At 58.2% G+C, this 20,937-nt stretch overlaps 1 protein-coding gene across 1 annotated transcript in view; it reads right to left on the bottom strand.

Annotated features, from left to right (window-relative positions):
* The window catches only part of TYK2 (tyrosine kinase 2), a 32,145-nt gene extending 11,208 nt beyond the window's left edge, over nucleotides 1-20,937 (bottom strand). The window contains exons 1-13 of the mRNA XM_074934758.1: nucleotides 20,869-20,937; nucleotides 14,142-14,336; nucleotides 12,047-12,170; nucleotides 7,953-8,097; nucleotides 7,001-7,164; nucleotides 6,143-6,527; nucleotides 4,901-5,095; nucleotides 4,006-4,163; nucleotides 3,805-3,925; nucleotides 1,172-1,349; nucleotides 882-988; nucleotides 432-608; nucleotides 4-91 (exon numbers count right to left, since the gene is read on the bottom strand). Of these exons, the coding sequence (XP_074790859.1) occupies nucleotides 4-91; nucleotides 432-608; nucleotides 882-988; nucleotides 1,172-1,349; nucleotides 3,805-3,925; nucleotides 4,006-4,163; nucleotides 4,901-5,095; nucleotides 6,143-6,527; nucleotides 7,001-7,164; nucleotides 7,953-8,097; nucleotides 12,047-12,170; nucleotides 14,142-14,325 (2,026 nt within the window). The 5' untranslated portion in view covers nucleotides 14,326-14,336; nucleotides 20,869-20,937. The remainder of the gene's footprint in view (nucleotides 1-3; nucleotides 92-431; nucleotides 609-881; nucleotides 989-1,171; nucleotides 1,350-3,804; nucleotides 3,926-4,005; nucleotides 4,164-4,900; nucleotides 5,096-6,142; nucleotides 6,528-7,000; nucleotides 7,165-7,952; nucleotides 8,098-12,046; nucleotides 12,171-14,141; nucleotides 14,337-20,868) is intronic.

The following is a 20,937-nucleotide window of genomic DNA, read 5'->3' as shown; positions in this document are numbered from 1 at the left end:
CACTCTCGGAGCCCCGCACGCAGACGCCGTGCACGAAGGCCAGGTGGATGTGCGAGACCTGGCTCATGAGGCTGGCCGTCTCGAAGAACGCCTGCAGAGAGGAGCGGGGAAGTCAGGCACTGGCGTGCAGCCCCTGGGATAGCCAGCCACCTTGGGCCAGCTAACCGAAGCGTGGGGAAGAGGGGGTAGCTCCGCAGTTGCAGCCAGCGTGTGGCCATTTCACCCCTCCTCCCGCAGGCTCCTATCCAGATCCAGGGCTGTCTCCCCGCATTCAGAGTACCCCCCTCCTCGCCCCACGGTCCCCTGGGCTACGGCACCATCGGGAGGCTCCCAGGCAGGGCCCTGAGCTGCCAGCAGGCTGGGCTCTGCACCTCGGCGTGAGGCAGCCGGTGCCCAGCACTCCCTTCCGCCATCCCCAGGGCTCTGCTCACCAGGGCGATGTCCCGGTGGCTGGGGTCCAGCACCTTGAGCACCACGTGCATCTCGCGACTGTTGTTGTTCTGCTCAGTGGAGAAGTACTCAGCCTCGTCGTCCCCGCCAGCGCCCCCGCAAACATGCAGCACGCCCTCGTAGATGTTGGTGCGGGTGCCCTGGCCCAGGTGAGCTCTCTGCACGGGAGACAGCAATAAGGGGGTCACTCGGTGCCGCAGGGAGAACCCTGCTTGCCCCCCACCATGTCCAGAGGGAGACCGGCCCTAGGCTGAAGGTGCTGCCTTTGCTGAGCCCCCACTCCTGATGGGGTTGCTGGGCCAGGCCCAGTACCTGCTCCCCAGTCCTCCCCATTGCACCAGCTTTCAGCTTCCCTTGGGCATTGATTCTCCTCCAGGACACCGACCCGTCTCCCTGGAGCCTCCCCCCGAGCACTTGTCAGGGAGGCCAACCTGGGTGATCTCATTTTTCCGGATCTGGTGGAAGCTGAGCTGGGTCAGGTTCAGGATCTGCCTGGTGCTGTCCTTCACCTTCCGGGCGATGATCAGGTCTGAAATCTCTGTGGGGAGAGGCCCACAGGAAGAGGAGGTCAGAGACCCCATCAGCCTTGACACAAGCCATTTCGGAGACTCAGCTCTGGCTCTCTGCACATGGGAGCTCTGGGCTGGGGCAGAGCCGCGGCTGCTGCCAGAGGCTCCTGGGGAGAATCTCACTCCCCAGGGGCTTGGGACGGGGCTCGTACCTCCCGGCTTCGGCGGGCAGCACCTCCTCACAGCAAAGCTCTCTTCTCCCGACTTGAGCGTGCAGCCTTTGAGAACGTCCATCAGCTCCCGCACGGTGGAGAACTCCCGCTCCCAGCCCTCCAGCACGAAGGAGGCGCCTCTCTTTTGGATCCGGAACTGCCTATACATGGGGGTGGTCTGTGTCCCGGAGCCCGGGAGCAGGGGGAGGAAGGGGAAAAGAGACTCTGCTGTGACAGGGCAACCCAAAGTCCATGGCTCCAGGAACCCCTGCTCAGCACGCACATGCCCCATTGACTGTCTTACGCCTGAGCACGCGGACCCTGCTGTCACCCACCCATGCCACTAAAACCCATCAGCGGGCAGCAGGGGCCTGCAGCTTCTCCCTAGTCACTTGCTGGTTCAGAGTACCATGCTCCAGCAGGGTCTGAGGTCAGGCCCCTGCGCTTGGCTAACCAGCGTCTCACCACCACGGGCTGCCTAGATTTCATTGCATTCCTTCCAGCTCCTCTCTCCAAGCAGTCAGCCCAGCAGCATCTCTCCCATGTGAGCTGCAGCCAGCTGGCCACACCCCAGGCTCACCAAGGAGACTGCAGCAGGGTTCCAGGCAGTGCTGCCATTTCCGACAGTGGCTGGGCGAGGTCTCTGCCTCTCGATTAAGCCTGTCTGCTGCCACTGCCCTACGCCGGCCGTTCCAGCACGCCCAAGACCGGGAAGGAAATTGTTGCTCGGCTCCAGCATTTCCTGCAGTAACTGGGTCGGCTCAGGAGAACGCACTCACTCTTACTGCAAGTGAGACACCAGGGCAGCCCCTACGTTCCCGTCGGATACGCGGCACGCCCAGATTCTGCACCAGCTGCAGCCTTCCTCCCAAGGCTCCTTCTGGCACCGGCCGCCCCCAGGCTCCCTGTGTCTGCTGGCATCGTGGCCTGCGTTCCCCAGGGCGATTGTGTGGAGGGTTGCGCTAGGGACCTGCCACGCAAGGCTTGGAGGCGCCAGGGAAAGGGAGTGTGCAGGGCACATGCCCAAGCAGCCCTGCGTTCATGGCAGCTGCATGCTGGGACACGCAGGTACTTGAGCGAGACTAATGAGACTTTCAGACAAGATGCCGTCTGCTGCGCCTGTTTGGGCCCCGCGGGGTCCTGGGAAAATCCCTTGGCTCACCCCAGTGTCTTTGCTCTAAGTCTCCCTTTGCCCCACTCTTGTGTTCTGTGTCCATTAGTTGCCACACTTTCCACCCCAAAGGTGGCTGCACATATTTTTGGCATGCCTGGAGCTGCCCGGATCAGACACAGGTTGGCCCAACCCCTCCAAATGCAGGGGGAGCAGTAAAAACCAGCCAGAGCGAGACCGGCTCTGCTGCGTGCCACGCCAACGCGTGGAGTCCACATTCAGTGCTGGGTCCGCAGACTGCGCCCAACTGGAGCACATCACTCCCAAACCCCTGTTGCACCCGAAGCCACTGGCCGGCTCCGACGCGGTTCAAGACAAGTGGGTCTCATGACCAGAAAACTAGGTCTCTGACATGCAGTTGGCAGGGCGTCCCAGGAACGAGACCAAGTCTCTGGGTGGGAGACAGGGCTGGGCTGGGCCGGGACTGGACTGGAGAACAAACTTCTCCAGGGAACCAAGTGTGACGAAGCAGGACTGTTCTTAATGTTTCCTCTGAATACTGTAGGGGTGCCTCAGTTTCCCCTAGGCAGTTCTTAAGTATCTAGGGGGTGGGATAAGGGTGTATGATCGTTGCAGAGCCCTAGAGGGCAGGTGTGTGCAGGGGTCTGGACACTGAGAATGGCCGACACCCTGTTTCCTGGCCACTGATGGCCTGGGCCCTTCCCCCTTCAAGGTGAGAGCTAAAGCATTGGAGAACAAAGGAATCCAGTGACCTCCTGGCCCGGGAAAGGGACAAAGCCCAGAGGAGGAGGGGCTGGAGAGTTTTTCAGTTTGGGCTGGCTGGGGACATGGAGTGAAGGGCAGACGTGGTTGTCTGGCTCACTGCCCCCCAAAATGGACCCGGCAGAGGGGGTCCTGTTCTCTGCACCTACAAGCTCTGTGTTAGACCATGTTCCTGTCATCTAATAAACCTTCTGTTTTACTGGCTGGCTGAGAGTCCCAACTGCGGAGTTGGGGGGCAGGACCCTCTGGCTTCCCCAGGACCCCGCCTGGGCGGACTCGCTGTGGGAAGCGCAGGGAGGGGCAGAGGATGCTGAATGCTCCGAGGTCAGACCCAGGAAGGTGGAGCCGGGTGAGCTGTGTGTCCTGCAGACAGGCTGCTCCCAGAGAGGAGACTTCCCCAGAGTCCTGACTGGCTTCCAAGGGAGCAGTTCCAGAGCATCGCCCGGGGACGCCGTGAGACCAAGGACCATCCCAACCCTCCCCCGACACCACTCCAAGTGCCAGGGCACTGCTCTAACCTGCCTCCTCCCCCCGCCAGCAAACCCTACCAAAACAAGACACTCCTCCGCCCACACAGTCCTCCCTCTGCAGAGGATGAGTGCACAACCCACACATGCTGGCAGGAGCTCTGAGCACAGCGCAAGAACGTACAGCCAACGCAGCAGCTGTCACGCGCACGGGGCCTTTGCTCATTCGATTCCATCTCGGATGGACACTGCTCACCCCACGCCTGCCTTACCTGGCCATGGTCCCTCTTCACCACTGACAGGATCAGCCTGTTGAAGTTGAGGACGCTCCAGCGGATGACGTACAGCCCATCCTGCTCCTCCCGCTTCAGCTTGGCGAAGACGAACTCCTCCCTGGAGGCGGGAAAGGCGTCAGACAGGCCCAGGCCCTGCAGAGCCCCCAGGTCTCCCGCGCGGCAGCAGGCGCCACTTACTGCATTGGCCCATGGATGCCATTCAGGACGCTCATCACCAGCTGTGGCGGGGCCACCTCATGGCACAGGTAGTGGCTGGAGTCAGCCGTGAGCCTGAAGTAGCCATCCACCAGCGACACCAGGGACAGGGCCGTTTCATGTGACGGGAGAACCAGCTCCTGGGGTGGGGTGGGGGTGGGGGGGGAGAACAGCCACAGGGTGTCACCACTGGCTGGCTGAGAGGCTGCCCAGGCCTCATCCCCCCCTTCACCGTCCAAGCTCTGCTTTCTGAGCCAGCCAGTGGTTCAAGGATCAAGCCCCGAGCACTCAACACATGGGCTGGAACTCCCCCCCGCTGGGCAGGTCACAAACAGTAACACCTGTGGAATCCTGATGCACTATGGGAAAGCCCCAAGATTCTGGTATTGACCCCCCACCCCCTCTGCACACGACCCACAGCTCCCTTAGGTCCCCTCCCCGGCACCCCCCCATCCTGGAGATGGCAGGAGCCAGTAGCTGTTCCTTGGTCTGCCCTCTAATGCCAGCCCCCTCCCATCTCCAACGGACTGACCCTGCTGCCAAGGGGCAGGGGGATGGGAAAGGAAAAATACTCCCCCAACTCGCACTGTCTCGGAGCCACGGGTCTCAAGGCACGGGACAGACATTCAGTGGTAACATCCTCCAGTTACCAGGGAATAGACCCATGCAGGATTGACTTGGCCAAGCCCACAAGGTGGAGCTGGGGATGAAATCAGGATTTCCCTGCTCTAACCACTAGACCCCACACCCCGTCCAGAGCCGGAGAGAGAACTTGGGAGTCCTGGCTCCCAGCCCCCCTGCTCTAACCCACTAGCCCCCACGGCAAGAGGAAGACAGTCCCCGCTCCAGAGACCCATCACGCAGGGAGAGCCCTCACCAGGCACTTGTTGTCTTGGCGGTTGATGCTGACTTTGCAGTCCTTGAGGACAATGTGCGTGATCTCCTGGAAGTCACAGAAGCGCACCCACTTGGCCTCGCTCCTCTCCACTGGCTGACACAGCCCTTTGGGGTCCAGCTCTTTGGCCCTAGTCTTCCTCCCAAAATAACTCCGGTGGGGGTGGCTTTCTGCACTCTGCGGAAGACAGAAAGCAGGGTCACAGCTCCGGCTTTCCAGGCAGCTGGGCAGTATCCACAGGGCAGGCGAAGCGGTGGCCAGACCTGGCCTGCATTCTCCCACAGCATGAGTACAGGTGAGTGTTCCTCCAGGCTTCACGGCGTCAGCTCCCGCCAGCGAGCATCTAGCCCTTCACCCCGCCACATGCACCCCCCGCCCCACCGCTTTGTCCCACATCAGTTCTGACTCGGCCTTAGCAGGTGCCGTCCCTGGAGGTTTCGGATGCTGCACGCCCCAGGAAGCTGGGCTTGCCCCTTCTTCCAGAGGCAGCCTTTTCAACTCCAGCAGCAGGCACGGCTCGTGCCAGCGCTGAGGCAAGACTGAGCGTGCCATTTCCAGGGCGAACTCTCAGCACTTGCCAGGGCTAGAAACATGCTTTGCAGAGCGGAGCGAGTCCCTGGGGCTAGCAACACTTGCGTGGCACTGAACACACTGGCCCGATGCCACCCTCCTTCATTGGGCCAGGTATTCTGTGCCTTCGGAGAGGGGGGTTTCCCCAGGCGCATACCATTAGCAGCCGCTCCCTGGCTCTTGCCTAGCACTTTTCAGCAGCAGCTCTCACAGGAGGTCAGAACCGTCACTTATGTGAGCGCCTGCGCGGTGCAGAAGAGCCCGCCCAGGGACCTGCCGGGGAGAGGGGTGCCCCTCCCCTGGGCCAGACCTGCCACGGCTGGGGCGCTCCTACCCAGGCCTGGACCGAACACTGACCATCACCCTCATTTTACTGATGGGGAAACTGAGGCACAGAGTGGAGCCATGACTCACCCAGCAGGCCAGCGGCAGAGCCAGGAATAGAACCCAGATCTCCTGAGCCCAAGCCCTGGGCTCTATCCACTAGGCCACAGTGCCTTTGAACGAGAGGGGGTCAAGCCCTAGCTAGAACAGGGCCAGCACCGCCCATTGCGACCCCCAAGGCAGAGGAGCCAGTGCTATCTGCGTTGTGCCGGGCAGGTTCTTGTAGGAGCCAGTGGCCCCCCATGGCAGGGGAGCCGGGTACAAGCCTACCTCAACAGGGACGGTCCGCCACTGAATCCCGTCCGTGCCAGTGACCAGGACTTCGTGGGTGGCGGGCCTGTCCCTGGGAGACGACACACAGCCGCCCTCCAGCTGCGTGTGCCCTCCATTGACATAGAGCAGCACCTTCTCGCCCTCAGAGGCCGTCTCCAAGGAAAGGACCGGGAAGAGCTCGCTCCCGAAGCGGGGGGCCAGGTTCTCCAAGGTGGCCAGGTACTTGTACATGACGTCCTGCTCCGTCAGCTTCCCAGCACTGACTGTGTGCCGCTGGAAGCGCTGCACGAACTTCCTGAAGACGTTCCTCATGCGGAACCTGGTCAGGTAGTTGTTCTGCTGGATCTGCCGGCAGAAGGAGCGCGGGATGCAGCCCTTGAAGCTGCGAGAGAGAGAGGGGAAGGTTAGCACAGCAGGGGCGTCACACAGGAGGGAGAGCAAATGGCAAATCAGAGCATGCAGAAAGGAAGCTGCAGTCACGCAACGCTGTTCCACCACGAACCCTAGTACCCGTCGCAGTGCGATGCGTCTTAGGCCCTACCGCCCCCCTGGATCGCAGGGGGCCTGCTGGATGAGGGCACAGCCTTTGCACTGTCACACCACCTTCAAGGAGAAGCAATGCAATGTGAAAGTGTGCTCTGGGGTCAACTCAATTCCAACACCGGCTGCCAGGGCGAGTACCATGATGTGCTCCAGAAACAACCTCCACGAAAGCAGTGTTATTTTCAGCACTGGAGTGAGGCAAGCTCCACCCCAGAAGAGGCTGCCATTCAGTGGCCACACACCAGCTGCACTGCAGTGCCTGGGAAGGAGGTGGACAGCACAGCCCCGATGCCCATCCACCCCGCGAATCACCTGGTTTTTTTGGCCACTTCTTCGAGAGAGACGCCTCGTTTGAGAGCCATGTGAGAGAGGTGAAGGACAGCCATGCCTAAGCTCTCGTTCTTAAACCGGTGGATCTCCTGTTCACTCTGAAGGTCTTTCAGAGACACAACGTCATTAATGAACTCATATTTCCCCTGCAAAGGGAACCAAAATTAAAAAAAAAAGTGTTATACAAAGAGAAAAGGGGACGCAAAGCATCCACTCAGATTTAGCTTTCTTCCTTCTCAGCCTCACAGAGGGAGCCCTTTGATCAGCTCCTACGGCCTGTAGCATATTTGGAATATCTTTAAATCAAATGAGGCAAAACCTTAAAGACTTTCTTCTGTGTTGGAAGGGCTGCAGACCCTCCTGCTTCAGGGCAGGCGCCCTGACCTCAAGTTATCAGGGCTCAGGAGGAAATTTCCTTCAGGGGCAGGATATTCCGCACCTTCCTCTGAGGCAGCTGGTGCGGCCCCTGTCGGAGACAGGATACCAGACTAGAGGGACATGGGCCCCTGCTCTGATGCAGTTTGGCCATTTCTACATCATTGTTTAAACCTTTCCCCAGCCCCCAGCTTGGAGGCAAGGTGACCTCCTACCACTGAATTCGGAAATGCACGCACAGCAGATCGGAGCGCCAGCTCGGGTGACGGGGAAGCTGAGAAAACATTGTGCCAGCGCACTTGGGAATCCGTGTCCAAGTCCCCACTGTGGCAGGTGTCAGATCCTTGTCTGTTCCATTCTACACAGGTTCTCATCCTGCACTCGGCACGGTCATAGCCAAGCATCAGAGGCGTCCAGCGAGAAGCGCTGGTGAAAGTGGCCCTCATCCCTAGGGAGTCAAGGGTCTCTATCTAACCCTCCAGGCCGCCAGCCCTTCTCAGAGGTGAACGTCCCAGTCACGGCACCGGGGTTTCCGGTTCGCATAGAGCGGCGCCCCCACCTGCTCAAAGAGATACTCGAAGGACGACTTGTCCAGAAGCGCACCGCCCTGCAGCTTGTCCTCAGGGACGTCGCTCTGCCGGGGAACGTTGCGATAGACGGCCGGCTCTTTGTCGCTCATCCCATGCCAGTTGCGGAAGTAGTACCTGTGGGAGACAGACACAGACAAGCCTGAGAGAGGCGGGAAGGGCCACAGCACCACTGAGCCCATCAGGCACCTGCTGGAATCAACACAGAGCCAGTGGTTCAGCAGCTGCCAGACCCCGGCTACAAAATCCTCCCTCTTCTCCTTCTGGCACTCCTGTCCGAGTCAGTCCCCACAAAGCTGCCCCGAGCAGCAGGCAAGAGCCTGGTCTCCACAGCACAGCAGCACAGAAAGCCACAGCTGTGAGGCTCAGCTCTGACGGTCATGCAGCCAGCTTTTCACTAGTGCATCTCCAAGGGAGGCCAGTATCATTACTACCGTTTACAACTGGGGAAACTGAGGCACATAAAGGTGGACTGACTTGCCCAAGGTCACCCAGCACATCAGTGGCAGAGCTGGGAATAGAACCCAGGTCTCCTGGGTCCCAGTCCAGTGCTCCCTCCACTAAACCACACAGCCACCCCTCTGAGACTGGCAATACAGCCAAGCAGACCTACACCCTGCTAGAGTTAAGGGCCAGCTCCTCAGTTGGTGCAAACTAGTAGTTTCAGGGATTTATACCAGCAAGGACCTGACCCCACTAGCCTCCCCACTGCTGCAGGGAGAGCGTAGAAAGGAACACGGACCCTCCAGGTGCAGCTTGGCGCAGCCTACCCAGGCAAGTGCTTTCCTGGTCAGGGCTGAGGTCTCCGCCCCTTGCACTGGCACCCCACAGCTGCTGCCTGAGCCGCGGCACACTACAGGCCGCTCCGTACAGATGAACGAGGGCTGGAGCTTAGCCAGAGAAACGCCTGCCCATGCTCCAGCGAGGAAGGGCACGAGCCAGCGCTCGCCCAATGTGCAGGCGGTTTACATCTGGCAGACAGCGCCCATGTCAATGCAGTGAGCTGGGGACCAAAAGCCTCTATTACAGCAGAGATTCAGCCGGAGCAACAGCAGGGCGACAGCGACAGGACGTTTTCCCCAATTCTGCCAGCAAGGCCCCGCCGGAGGAGTTCAGACCTCAAGGCCCATTCAGCAGGGACAAGACCGACTCGGGCTGCAAGCGAGGGGGGCAGTGCTGCACTGGCCACGGGGACCAAGACCCCATCCAGGCCACTAAACAGGAATGGCTCTCCGCACATCACAGCCCTGCACCCTCTTTGCCCATCACCCCGATCCAGGGACCCTCCCACCCAGATCTCCAGCTTGTGTTTCCAGGGGCCGGGTCTTGTGGCCAGGGAAATGCGCCAGACTACACACACCTCTGGGGTGCAGCTGGCTTCTTCCAAAGGAATGCAGTTCACCTGCCTTGCGCTCACTTGGCTAAGAGTGCCCTCTTCTTTCAGTGCCCAGCTCCACATTCACCCAACTCAAATTGTTCTCGGGGCGCAGAGAGGAGATGGGGTTACAAAGGCTCCTGGGATCAGAGGTCTCAGTCAGAGCAGAGATACCTCAGAGCAAAGGACTCCTGGGTTCTACGCCCAGTGCTGCCACTGACTCAGTCACCTTGGGGCAGGCTATGCTGCTTCTCTGGGCCTCAGTTTCCCTGCCTATAAAGTGGCAAGAACATGACTCTCCATCGAGCACTTCAAAACAAGAGTGCTTCCCCAGGGCAAGCCTGCTCCAGCAGGCACTGCAGCACCAGAGCTGCTGAGGACAGGAGTCACTTATGTGCAGCGCAAGTGGTCCCCGAGCCCGTCAAGCAGAAATCAACACAGGGATGCTCAGCCAAGAGGATGGTTCAGCAGCAAGACTTGCACGGACAGCAAGGCTCCTGAGCCCTTAAAGAGCAACGGAATCAAACGACAACCAGTGCGGCAAGCAAGCTACTGTCACAGGCCCTAAGCCTGCCAAAGGCCTCTCCGGACACAGGTGTGGGTAGAATCAGGGGCTCCTCGAAGCACAGAGTGCACCATCTCACATTGACTGTCCAGCATCTCGCACAGCAAAGCTCTGATCCAAGCTGGATGAGTTAGGAGAGGGAAGCTTGCAGCACTGCCGCTTGCATCCCGGAGGCCCCTCATGCTGGCTGCTGAAGACACAGCAACAGTGCCTGCCCCAGAATGCTCACGGTCTGAAAGGCAAGAGGCGGCAGCCGGGGAGGGAGGAGGTAACAGCAACAAAGGCACATTGTACAAAGACTGGCAGGCCACACAATTCGTAGCCAGAGCACTGTCAGCTCACCAGCTGTCTTGCGCCTGCACTGTGGCTAGAGGCCTCCAGTCTCCCTGCTCAGCACCTCTCCCCAGCACCCTGCTCCGCTATTAAAGACCACCACGGACGTGTTGCTCTTTGGACTGTATCCAGAGGGGCTAGCCCGGAGCAGGACCCTGCTGTGCTGGACCCCATACACCCATATGGGAGAGTCGCTATGGAAATGGGGCAGAGGCACAAACTGCAGCCAAAGCGAGTTTCTGTTTCCACTGCCCGCGTCCTCCCCAGAACCCGCAAAGCCACAGCTCAGTCTGCGGTAGCGAGCGCGAAGGTATTCTGACGCTCACACACACAGAGACGCAATTTCCTGCAGCCGCACTCCACTGTGGGCGGCTTAGCCACCCATCCGGGCTGAGAACAGAGCAGCAACAGAGCTGCACCTAGCTTTGCCTCGGAGGGGAAGGAAACAGAGCGCGGCTGCCGGGAGATCGTAGCATCCAACATGAGCCATTTGTAATCTTGGGGCTGGATGGGGCTGTTGCATCAGGCTGTCCGTTGTCAATGTGACCTATGCTCTATCTGCACTCAGACTGCGTGTGTCCTCACCTTTGGTGCAGAGATTGTGGCCTAAAGCGATGTTGTTTAGAGCAACACAAAAACTACATATCCCAGCATGCTTTGTCCCATCTTGAGCTGAGCAGCTAAGCATGCTGGGATATGTGGTCTGCGCTGAAGAGGAGGCTGGCAACAGGCTGCTTCTTAGAAGCCCAAGATCCACACTCCAGTACCATGGCAATGCACGCGGCCAAAGCCCTCCCACACAGACTCTTTGGCCACTGCTGATTTACAGGCTGGCAGCGCGGTGCCAGTCAGATGGTCTCTGACTGGTCAGCGCAGTCCTCAGCACCTGCATACCGGACAGTGACATCCGAGAGGCCTACAAGCAAACATTCCACTTTCTAATTAGCAGCGCACTGATGCCAAGGAGGAAAGTTGCCAGAGGGGAGCTTCACAGGACCTAATAAAATCCCAGACCTGTAATTGCTGGTCACTTTTGCCTTTATTAGGACTCAGACACTATAAAAATGAGCCTGAAAGCCCTGCTGATCCGATCACTGGTGACTGCATTCTAGGAGGATATGCTGGGTCATGCAGCCGGATTCCCACGGTATGTAAAAGCCTCACCAAGAGGATACCAATAAGCAGAGCCCACACACTACTCTCTTCATACCTGGAGACCTAGATCAACAAGCTGCCCCCCAGTCACAGGTAGAATGAGTTCGGTGGGTCTTAGCCTATTTCCCTTTGGGCCTTTGTCCACATCGCCAGCACCATGTAATAACATGACTGGTAGATTCTGCTCAGGAGAAGCCCAAGTCTGGAACAGCAGAAGCAGAGCTGACTGTGGGGAGCACAGACTGGAACAGCAGGGGATGTGGGTTGGGATTGAGGGGCACAAAGAACCCTGTGAACAGATTTCCACTGCACCGTCCAGCTCTCAGCCATGCAGTCGGCCCAAATGAGACCCAGAAAGGCGTGCACAGCCTCTCACTTCCCCAGAGATGCTGCCCGGTCGCTATTTGACTGGACGCCAACCTTCATCCAGGTTTCTTAATTGCTTCTGTTGCCTCCCTTCCCAGGTAACCAGGCAAACCACCAAGGGATGCCTCTCCCCAGCATGAGCTTTCCTATTCAAATGCCTGGCACATTACCCCATAGCATCTGGCCAAGGGGCCCCTCACCCCGGAACTGCAGCTGGCAAAAGCAGAGAGTGTGTGGGGAGCCACCTGTGACCCCCAGGGAGCAATTCTCACCTCATGCGGAAGAACAGATTCAGGTTGGTGTCTTTGCTGATTTCAAACACATGGTTGGGAGGGAGCCAGACTCTGGTCTGCACATCACAGAGCGCGAAGAGGCTGTAGCAGAGCGGCGTGATCCCTGCAGGAGACAAGAGAATTCCTGTGTGATGGCAGGGGCTCATTTCCCCTCTGCCCCTGCTTTAAACTGCACAGTTTTATAGCTGCTGCAAAGCTGCTTCTCTCATTGTCTTGTCCTGAAAGCTGTTCCCAGTGCTCTCCTCCCCGTTACAGGGTTTTACTGGTAACAGACTCCTTCGCTGAGCGCCAGCCGCAGGCGTAGTGCCTGTGCTCTGAGACTCAAGATCTAGGCCCAAGTCCCACAGTGCGAGAACGGAATTAGCTTTTTCTGAGCCATGCAGATATCACGCGACAGCTCATGAATTTAAAGGTACTTATTAAAACTAGCCTGCTTTTAACAATAATCCTCATAGCTAGCTTTTAAATAGCACTTTGGCAGCAGATCTCTAAGGGCTTTACAAAGCAGGTCAGTATCATTAACTCTGTTTTGCAGATGGGGAAACAGACACACGGAGGGACAGTGACTTGCCCAAGGTCACCCAGCAGCGGGCCAGTGGTGGAACCAAGATTAGAATCCAGGTCTCCTGAGTCCCAGTCCAGTGCTCTCTGCACTAGGCCACACTGCATCCTCCAGAGACATCGTCACACCCCAGTCTGGTTGCTTAGAGGCAGCCAGTTGGCCTGACAAGCCCCTCAGCAGCATGACGGGTTTTGTGTGGTTGGGGTTGGGGTTTTTTTAAACTTCACCAAGCAGAAAACACCACGATGGGAGATGTTACCTCAGCCTGGTTTGTCAGCTGGCCTCACACAGGAGGAAAGGGGGTTTGCAGCAAACTTGGGGTTAACAGGCACTTCAACCGCTCCTTCCTGCTCCCAGCGGACAGGGAAATACCCCTGCACAGACAGTCAGGGCAGCCCTGGCAGCTCGGCTCTGACGGGGCCTAAGAACCAGGCTCCAATGACATCTACGGCTCCTGCGGCTCACCAAGGAAAGTCCCCGGAGAGCGGCAGAGTGTTTATCATGCGAGGATGCCAACGAGTCAGAGGCCATGTCACCACACTCGAGCTAGTCATGCTCCGTACCTCAGCCTTCCAGTAAAGGCGTGACAGCCAGAGCACAGGGGAAGAGGGAGATTCATCCCAATGCCTAGGAATGCCAGAGACACAGGAGGCTAGAGCCCATGGTCCTGATTAGTAAGAGCTACAGCTCTAATGGACACAGAGCTTCTACGGGCAATGTGAACTCTCAACACATAGCCAGGGAGATTCGGTGATGACAGGGGAAGGTAGGAATTAGAGCCTTTTGCCTCTGGTCAGGGACTGGTTGGCTCAGAGCGGGGAGGTGATCAGGGGATGGAGTAACAGCCCTTTCAGCTCTACAGCAGCAGCCCATTGCTGGTATCGTCCTAATGACGTGATTCATAATCCCCAGGGGACAGAGCAACATCATCGCAGACAGCACTGGCCAGCGAGAGCTCAGGGTGACACAGAGGACAAGGTTCCTTGCACGCGCAGTGGGCACATGTAGAGGGTGCCAGGGCCGGGCTGGCCACGCGGCTGCCTTCATAGACAGGGCAGAGGGTGGCTTGCGGAGTGGCTGCACACTAGCAACCCAGGGTCACACGAGTTCACAGTTCTTGGTATCTCAGGAGGACACTGGCCCCAACCGCCCCTTGAAGCTAAAGGAAAGAACCAGCTTTGGATCGTACCCCACGGGGCAGCAACAGACAGGGAGGGCAGGAGGAAAACGTTATAACGACACTGGCTCTGCCGTAACACCTGCGCTGCCAGCTGGCCCAGCGGGCTGCCAGCATCATAGGGAAGCAGAGGAATCCTTCGTCTTTGAGTCTGAAGCGAGGAATCAGCCCACATGACCTCCCACCCCAATGCAGCGCTGGGCGGTGACCCTCCCTGGCAGACCCAGCAGCGTTAAGCCCAAGCGACTGCTCAGAGCCCTGCCTTTGGGGCAGGCTCACGTAGGCTTGTCTGGAGAGGCAGTAGCCCAGGGACACTCCAGGCTGCCAGCGCTCACCGATTTTCTGGGCAATGTTGATGCAGATCTCCTCTGCGCTCAGCACCCCCTGCGTGTAGGTCTGGCACCGCTCCTCCTCCTCGCCATTCCAGTGCAGGTACACCTTCAGGCCCCCGCCCACCGAGAAGCAGCAGCCCTCCACGTCTGACTCACTGTGCTTCACCGCGCACTGGCACAGAGACATCTCGCCGATGCCTGAAAGGAGAGAGGGAAGCGTTTGTAAGAAAAGGGTGGGGCGATCTCTGGTAGGACTCAGGGCAGTGTTGCAAGTGTCCCTGGGCCTGACGACATCAAAGGAACATTGCTGCTCCAGCTCACTGGTGAGACATGTGGCTGCGGGTGCTTGTGTCCCAGATTCCTTCTGGGTCAGTCAGGGACCAGCCAGCTGGAAGAAGCCTGCCATGGCTGCATTCAGTAGGGGAGGGGTCCTAGGAGGGCCCCAGAAAGGCAGCAAGTCCAGCAGGGAGAAGAAAGAGGAACTAGCCAGCCATCCAGTGAGGAGTGAAGCTTCAACACAGAACCACAAATGCCCTGGGCCAGCTCCCAACATTTGCCTCTGAGTGATGGGGTCCCTACGACACTCCCTCCCCCAGGGTGGAGGAACACCAGCCCCCCAAAGCCCAGTCACCCTCCCATAAGCCTTACAACAGGGACATACTCTGGCCCTCGCTCCACCACCCAATTACTCTGCAATAGCTGAGCTTGCCGCACCCCACCTAAACGACTGGGGGAAGCAAGGGGTCAGCGTCCGGAACCCTAAAAGCAAAGATGTCCTCCCCCTGCCCCCCACCTGCCCCTCACTCTCTGGTGGGGCTCTCTCTCTCTCGTGGGTGATGAGACAGTGGGCCAGGGTCCACCGCTCTGCTCACACAACAAAGGATCCATCAGCCTCACAGGTAGGGCCCCCCCCAACCCCAGCAGACAAAACACAGCTGGATCCAAGTCTAACAGCACTTTGCCCAGCAGAACACACCACGTGACCCGGCGTAAGATACAGACCAAAGACATTTCTCGACTGAGCCAAGAGAGGGAAGGACTTAGATAAGGGGGTGCAGCAAGTCAGTGACAGAAATGGGAACAGAACCCAGGAATCCTGGCTCCCAGCCCCACCCCCCATTCTAACCCACTAGATCCCAGTCCCCTCCCAGAGTTGGGGAGAACCCAGGAGTCCCAACTCCCTTCTCTCCTGTTCTAATCAGGAGACAACACTCTAAGCCAGGGCCCAGTTCTGCCCACAGTTACACGGGTGCTTCCCCTAGAGAAGGCAGTGGGAGCTGTGTCTTTGTAACCAGGCAGGCCTTGGCCTCGATACTCAGCCAAACATGCACCAGGTGCCTTTTGCTGACTAAAGACCGATCTTAGCATACAGCTATTGGCTTCCTCTGCCAGCTCTAGACACATCGTTCAGTGGGGAACTCCCACATAGGAAAGGCAGTATCCTACCATTCCCCTGTATTCATTCCCCACCAGAGCCAACACCACAGGGCCGGAGGGGACAGAGGAGGTCCTGCCTACCATGCAGCCGATAAGCAGACTGAAGAACTGCAGAGATAAAAATCCTGCTCCCCAGAGACACAACGGATCACACAGACACCCAGTGCAACAGCAGCTTGCCGCAAGATTTATGGGGCTCGTCTCCAGAGTAACTCAGGAGGGGGAGAAAGGCGAACCTCTTGGGTCTGTAGTTTTGCATCTCTGGCAGGCGATACCACAATGAGCATTAAGCACGTGCGACCACAGAACAGGATATAAGTGCAGGGCTCACTTTGACCTCAGACACGCCTGGGGAGCTCAGAAAAATGGGCTAGTCCCAGTGACAACAGAGACTGCATGTGCCATGCCGCCATGGAGCCACAATAGGGCCTGGATGTGCAGAAACTAGACATCCGCACGCACACGCCCTGTGCTGAAGATGGGAGCAGACAGAGCCACACAGTAAAACACACACCCCCATTCCAGAGTGGATTAAGCCACTCCGGAAGGCCAAACAGCCCCGCGCAGTACCGGTTCCCAGGATAAAGCCTGGCTGATCCTTTTCTGTTTGGGGGAGGAGGCGGCTGTCAGCAAAACAGCTGAAGAAAATGCAGCTGTTTAGGTTTTTAAGCAAATACACCAGAGACCTTGCTAGGTGTCTGCTCCCTGTGAGTGCTCTGTGCATTTCAGTGGCTTGCCGCAGGAGCTAGATTGTGGGGGGAGGGTGGGTGTTGTGCTTGAGTGAGTAGGCTTATCTCAAGCCACCCCTCACTCCTGGGGGAGCTCATCAGATATGTCCGTCCCCCTCCTTCCCCCCACGGCACAGCTGCTACTGCATGGCTGGTTACTCCAGGGAGCAGGAAGGTTAAATTATTGCCAGGTCATGTTCCTCCTATTGACTCAGCAGAGGAACGCGGCACAGCATAGACCAGTGTCACTTTCTGGAGCGTGGGCTGCCGGGTTTGATTTACTCTTGCTGGGGAAGAGGAAAGGGGGAGAAGAGAGGATAAAACGACAGTGAGAAGCAGTTTTCTAGGGATTCCTCATCCATACCCGGTTCCAGACGGGGGACCTAGTGGAGGAAAGACGGGTTCCTTTGGATTCTGTCCTGCTGCTCAGAGGACAAAGCCTCTCAAACCTCAGTGCGTAACAGGATCCCTCAGACATCCTCACGCTAAACCGTGGCACAGTTCCCCACCCCTGCCAATGACCAGAATGGAATCCAAAACAGACAGCTGTTCCTCCTCTCAAAAAGCCTTGCTTCCTCATTTCTATAAACCAGGCAATGTGAAGATTTGCTTCCCTCGTGTTGGCTTTGCCCCTGCATTCAGTTGGCAGGAGGGCTCAATGCCTCCAACTCTAAGGAGCTGCGGGCACTCGGCACCAGCACCCCATGCTCCCACAGAAGCCAACAGGGCATGTGCACTGCACCTTTGAAAAATGAGAACCTTTATCAGCCCTGCAGGCAGGCTACCCGCTGGCAGCAACGGAGATGGTGGTTTTCAGCAGTACATTATTCTGGGGAAGAGCTCAAAGGGTTTTTCCAGCTTTCAAGTTGCAACGTCAACAGTTTGACAAAGCAAAACACAGGAAAAACGTTGACAATTACAGGAGTCTGGGGTTTGTTTCGTATTCATTAAGTTCCATAACAGTATGGAGGCACAGGAACTGGGGAAACCCAAACTGGTCTGCAAAGTTGGGGGTTCTTGATTTAAGGACCCTGGGGGTGCCCCAGGGTTGTGACCACACTGCCCCTCCCATATTGCTAAATAGAAGTGTGGAGGGGTCTCAGAATGGAAGCAATTGACAGCCACTGCCCTAAATGTTTTCCTTTGGCTTCCCCCATTTTCACCGGTGACCTCTCTCCTGTCCCTTGTAACAGGGACAAATGCTCCAAAATGTTTGCTGTTCCTGGAGAGCAGGAATCCTGTTGATTCAGGCCTCCGGACCTTAGGGCAAGAGCAAAGCTGGCAAGATGTGAGAAGCACACATCCTCAATGTCTGTGGTTTATTTTCACCCACATGAAGGCCTGGGGACCTGTCACCAGAGAAAGCCCCTAGGGCAGACAGGCAAAACTGCTGTTCACCACACTTTGCAATGTGGTGAGTCCCCCCCTGCTTGCAACTGGGGTACAGCTGCATGGCTGCAAATCATGGCTTACGGCGGCTTTGCCCATCTACGCTAGAGATCTGCAGTGGTAAATCTACACCAATGGCTGCAACTGGGCATGTCTCCAGTGCAGACAAATCTTAAGCAACCATAAACTCAAGGCTCAGGGGAGAAGAACTGGACACAAACTAAAGAGCAGACCACCAAAGCCAAAGGGGAGGCACTTCCCTTCTTCATAGCAACACCCCTTCAGGAACCTAGACTTTGTCTACACACACAAATTGCACTGGTTTACCTTAAACTGTTTTTGAAACCAATTTAGTTAAGCCAGTGCCTACCAGTGTGGACATTCTTATTTTGGTTTAAGAGTGGCTCATCTGGGCTTGAGTTAAACGGATTCCTGATGGACTTAAGATAAATCAAAATGAACCCAGCTTAAACCAACAGAACAGTGTCCATTCAGCCTTTTGCACCGATTTAATCAATTGGTTAAAACCAGTTGAAGCCAAACAAACGCAGTTGGGGCAGGTAGGCGATCCTCTATTCACCAAACCTTCACTCTGGCTTCGACCTAAGCACCCCTAAGAGACTCACCTCTGCAGCACCACCCTGCCAAAGGAGGGCCAAAGCCTCACCTTGTGTAAATAGACACAGCCACTCCACTGTCTTCAGTGAAGCTAGGCCCACTGACACCCGCTGAGGTTCCGGCCCCCAGCGCTTACACTTTAATCTTTATATTAATACACTTGGAACCTCCTGGACATACAATTGCCTACACCGAATAACCACAAAGTCCCTTTGGCTCTTCCCGGCGGAGGTTACAAGAGCCCATGGCTGGAAGTTGAAACTAGATAGATTTAGACTGGAAACAAGGGGCAAAGTTTTAACCATGGAGGTCATTAGCCATGGGAACAACTTACTAAGGCCTGGGGTGGGTTCTCCATCATGGGCAATTTTAAAATCAAAATTGGATTTTTGCTCTAGTTCAAACGAGGAATTAATCTGGGGAAGTACCATGGCCCATGTTCTGCAGGAGGTTAGACCAGAGAGAGGGAATGGTCCCTTCCAGGCTTTGAACCAGTGAATCTGGTCTATTTTGCTCTTGCCTGTCAAGTCAGCTCAATTGATTCTCACCCCAGAAGGGGCCATTGGGACCAGCTAGTCTCACCTGAGTCTACCCTGGAGACTATCTACTCCCTTAGGCAAGGACCCACTACGAGGCCTAGAGGATCAGCCTTCTGTACTCTCCCTTGCCTTGGAAATTAGAGGAGCCCCCCCAAAGGTTAAGCCCACAAGGGCTTCAGGGCAAGGAACCATTTGAAACTGCTGCTCATGTTCTCTGCTCGGCTAAGGAAAGAATAAAAACAGATCCAAGATGAGCCACATGCTCCCACAACCCAAGAGCTTCACCCAGGAAAAATTAAAGGGAAGACGCACACCAGCCAGGATATCAAGAGAATCCTGCACCTCCAGGAAGGGTGGAGCAGGGGGGCCCACGGTCAGACAGAGAGCACCCCAACTCAAAGAAGTCCATGGGAAAGGTGGCGTCAGAGGGCATGCTGGCAGCGCCCTGGCCCCTGGGGAGGGCAGCTGTTTTGCATTCAACAAGCAAGTCAGCTGTCGGAGGTTCACATTTCTTGTGCCCCTCCCCACTAGCACAGGAGGGGAGCTGGCATCTTCCTGCAACTGACACCCCACTGCCCCCACAACACCCCATTTCTGCTGCAGCCAGCCTGACTCCTCCTCATGCCGGACACCCCTTCTCCCAGCTTCTGCGCCACAGCCTCCTGGCCCCTCTCCCGTCCCAGAGCAGCGGATAGCCTCGCCAGGGCCAGAGGGGTTAGACTTGACAGAGGAAGGAGATAGACGAGGCGTTCCCATCTCCATCACTCCCCCACGCTTTCCAGCAGCAGAGCCACCTACGCCCGCTTCCCCCGACTCCCTGACACCCCTCATCCACCTCCTGGCCCCCCTGCCTGTACCCCTCCTGCCACTTCCTCCCGATCAGCCCTTCCTCTCTGACCCCGACCCAGCATCCTCCCCCACTTCCCGCCACCCCAGTCCTCCCACAGATCCCTGCCGTCCCCATACCCTCCCCCTTCCCTACAGACAGCCCCTCTTCCCAGGGCCAGCCCCCTCCTGCCCCCCACCCCACCTCCCACTGCCACCTCCCCACACCCCATCCCCCCTCTTCCCAGGGCCAGCCAGCCCCCCCCACTCCCTACCCACCTCCCCATGTCCCCCCAACTTCCCTACAGACAGCCCCTCTTCCCAGAGCCAGCCCCTGCCCCCACCCAGCCCCCTCCTGCCACCTCCCCACACCCCATCCCCCCTCTTCCCAGGGCCAGCCTCCTCCTGCCCCCCACCCCACTGCCACCTCCCCACACCCCCACCCGTTACCCACCTCCCCACACCCCATCCCCCCTCTTCCCAGGGGGAGCCAACCTCCCCCACATCCCACTGCCCCCCCACTCCCTACCCACCTCCCCATGTCCCCCCAACTTCCCTACAGACAGCCCCTCTTCCCAGAGCCAGCCCCTGCCCCCACCCAGCCCCCTCCTGCCCACACCCCACCTCCCCCTGCCACCTCCCCACACCCCATCCCCCCCTTCCCAGGGCCAGCCTCCTCCTGCCCCCCACCCCACTGCCACCTCCCCACACCCCCACCCGTTACCCACCTCCCCACACCCCATCCCCCCTCTTCCCAGAGCCAGCCCCTGCCCCCGCCCAGCCCCCTCCTGCCCACACCCCCTGACCCCCACCTCACCTCACCTCACCTCCCCCTGCCACCTCCCCACACCCCATCCCCCCTCTTCCCAGAGCCAGCCCCTGCCCAGCCCCCTCCTGCCCACACCCCCTGACCCCCACCCCACCTCACCTCACCTCCCCCTGCCACCTCCCCACACCCCATCCCCCCCTTCCCAGGGCCAGCCTCCTCCTGCCCCCCACCCCACTGCCACCTCCCCACACCCCATCCCCCCTCTTCCCAGAGCCAGCCCCTGCCCCCGCCCAGCCCCCTCCTGCCCACACCCCCTGACCCCCACCTCACCTCACCTCCCCCTGCCACCTCCCCACACCCCATCCCCCCTCTTGCCAGGGCCCTCGCCCTCCTGCCCACCGCCCCCTTCCCATCCCCCCACCTACCCCCGCTCCGGCTCGCGCTCCCCGCCCCAGGCGGCCCGAGCCCGGCCGCCGCGCCAGCGCCTTCAGCTC

This window comes from Natator depressus, chromosome 20, assembly GCF_965152275.1.
Source record: "Natator depressus isolate rNatDep1 chromosome 20, rNatDep2.hap1, whole genome shotgun sequence".
Taxonomy (NCBI): Eukaryota; Metazoa; Chordata; order Testudines; family Cheloniidae; genus Natator; species Natator depressus.
This window is presented reverse-complemented; position numbering and strand designations above follow the sequence as displayed.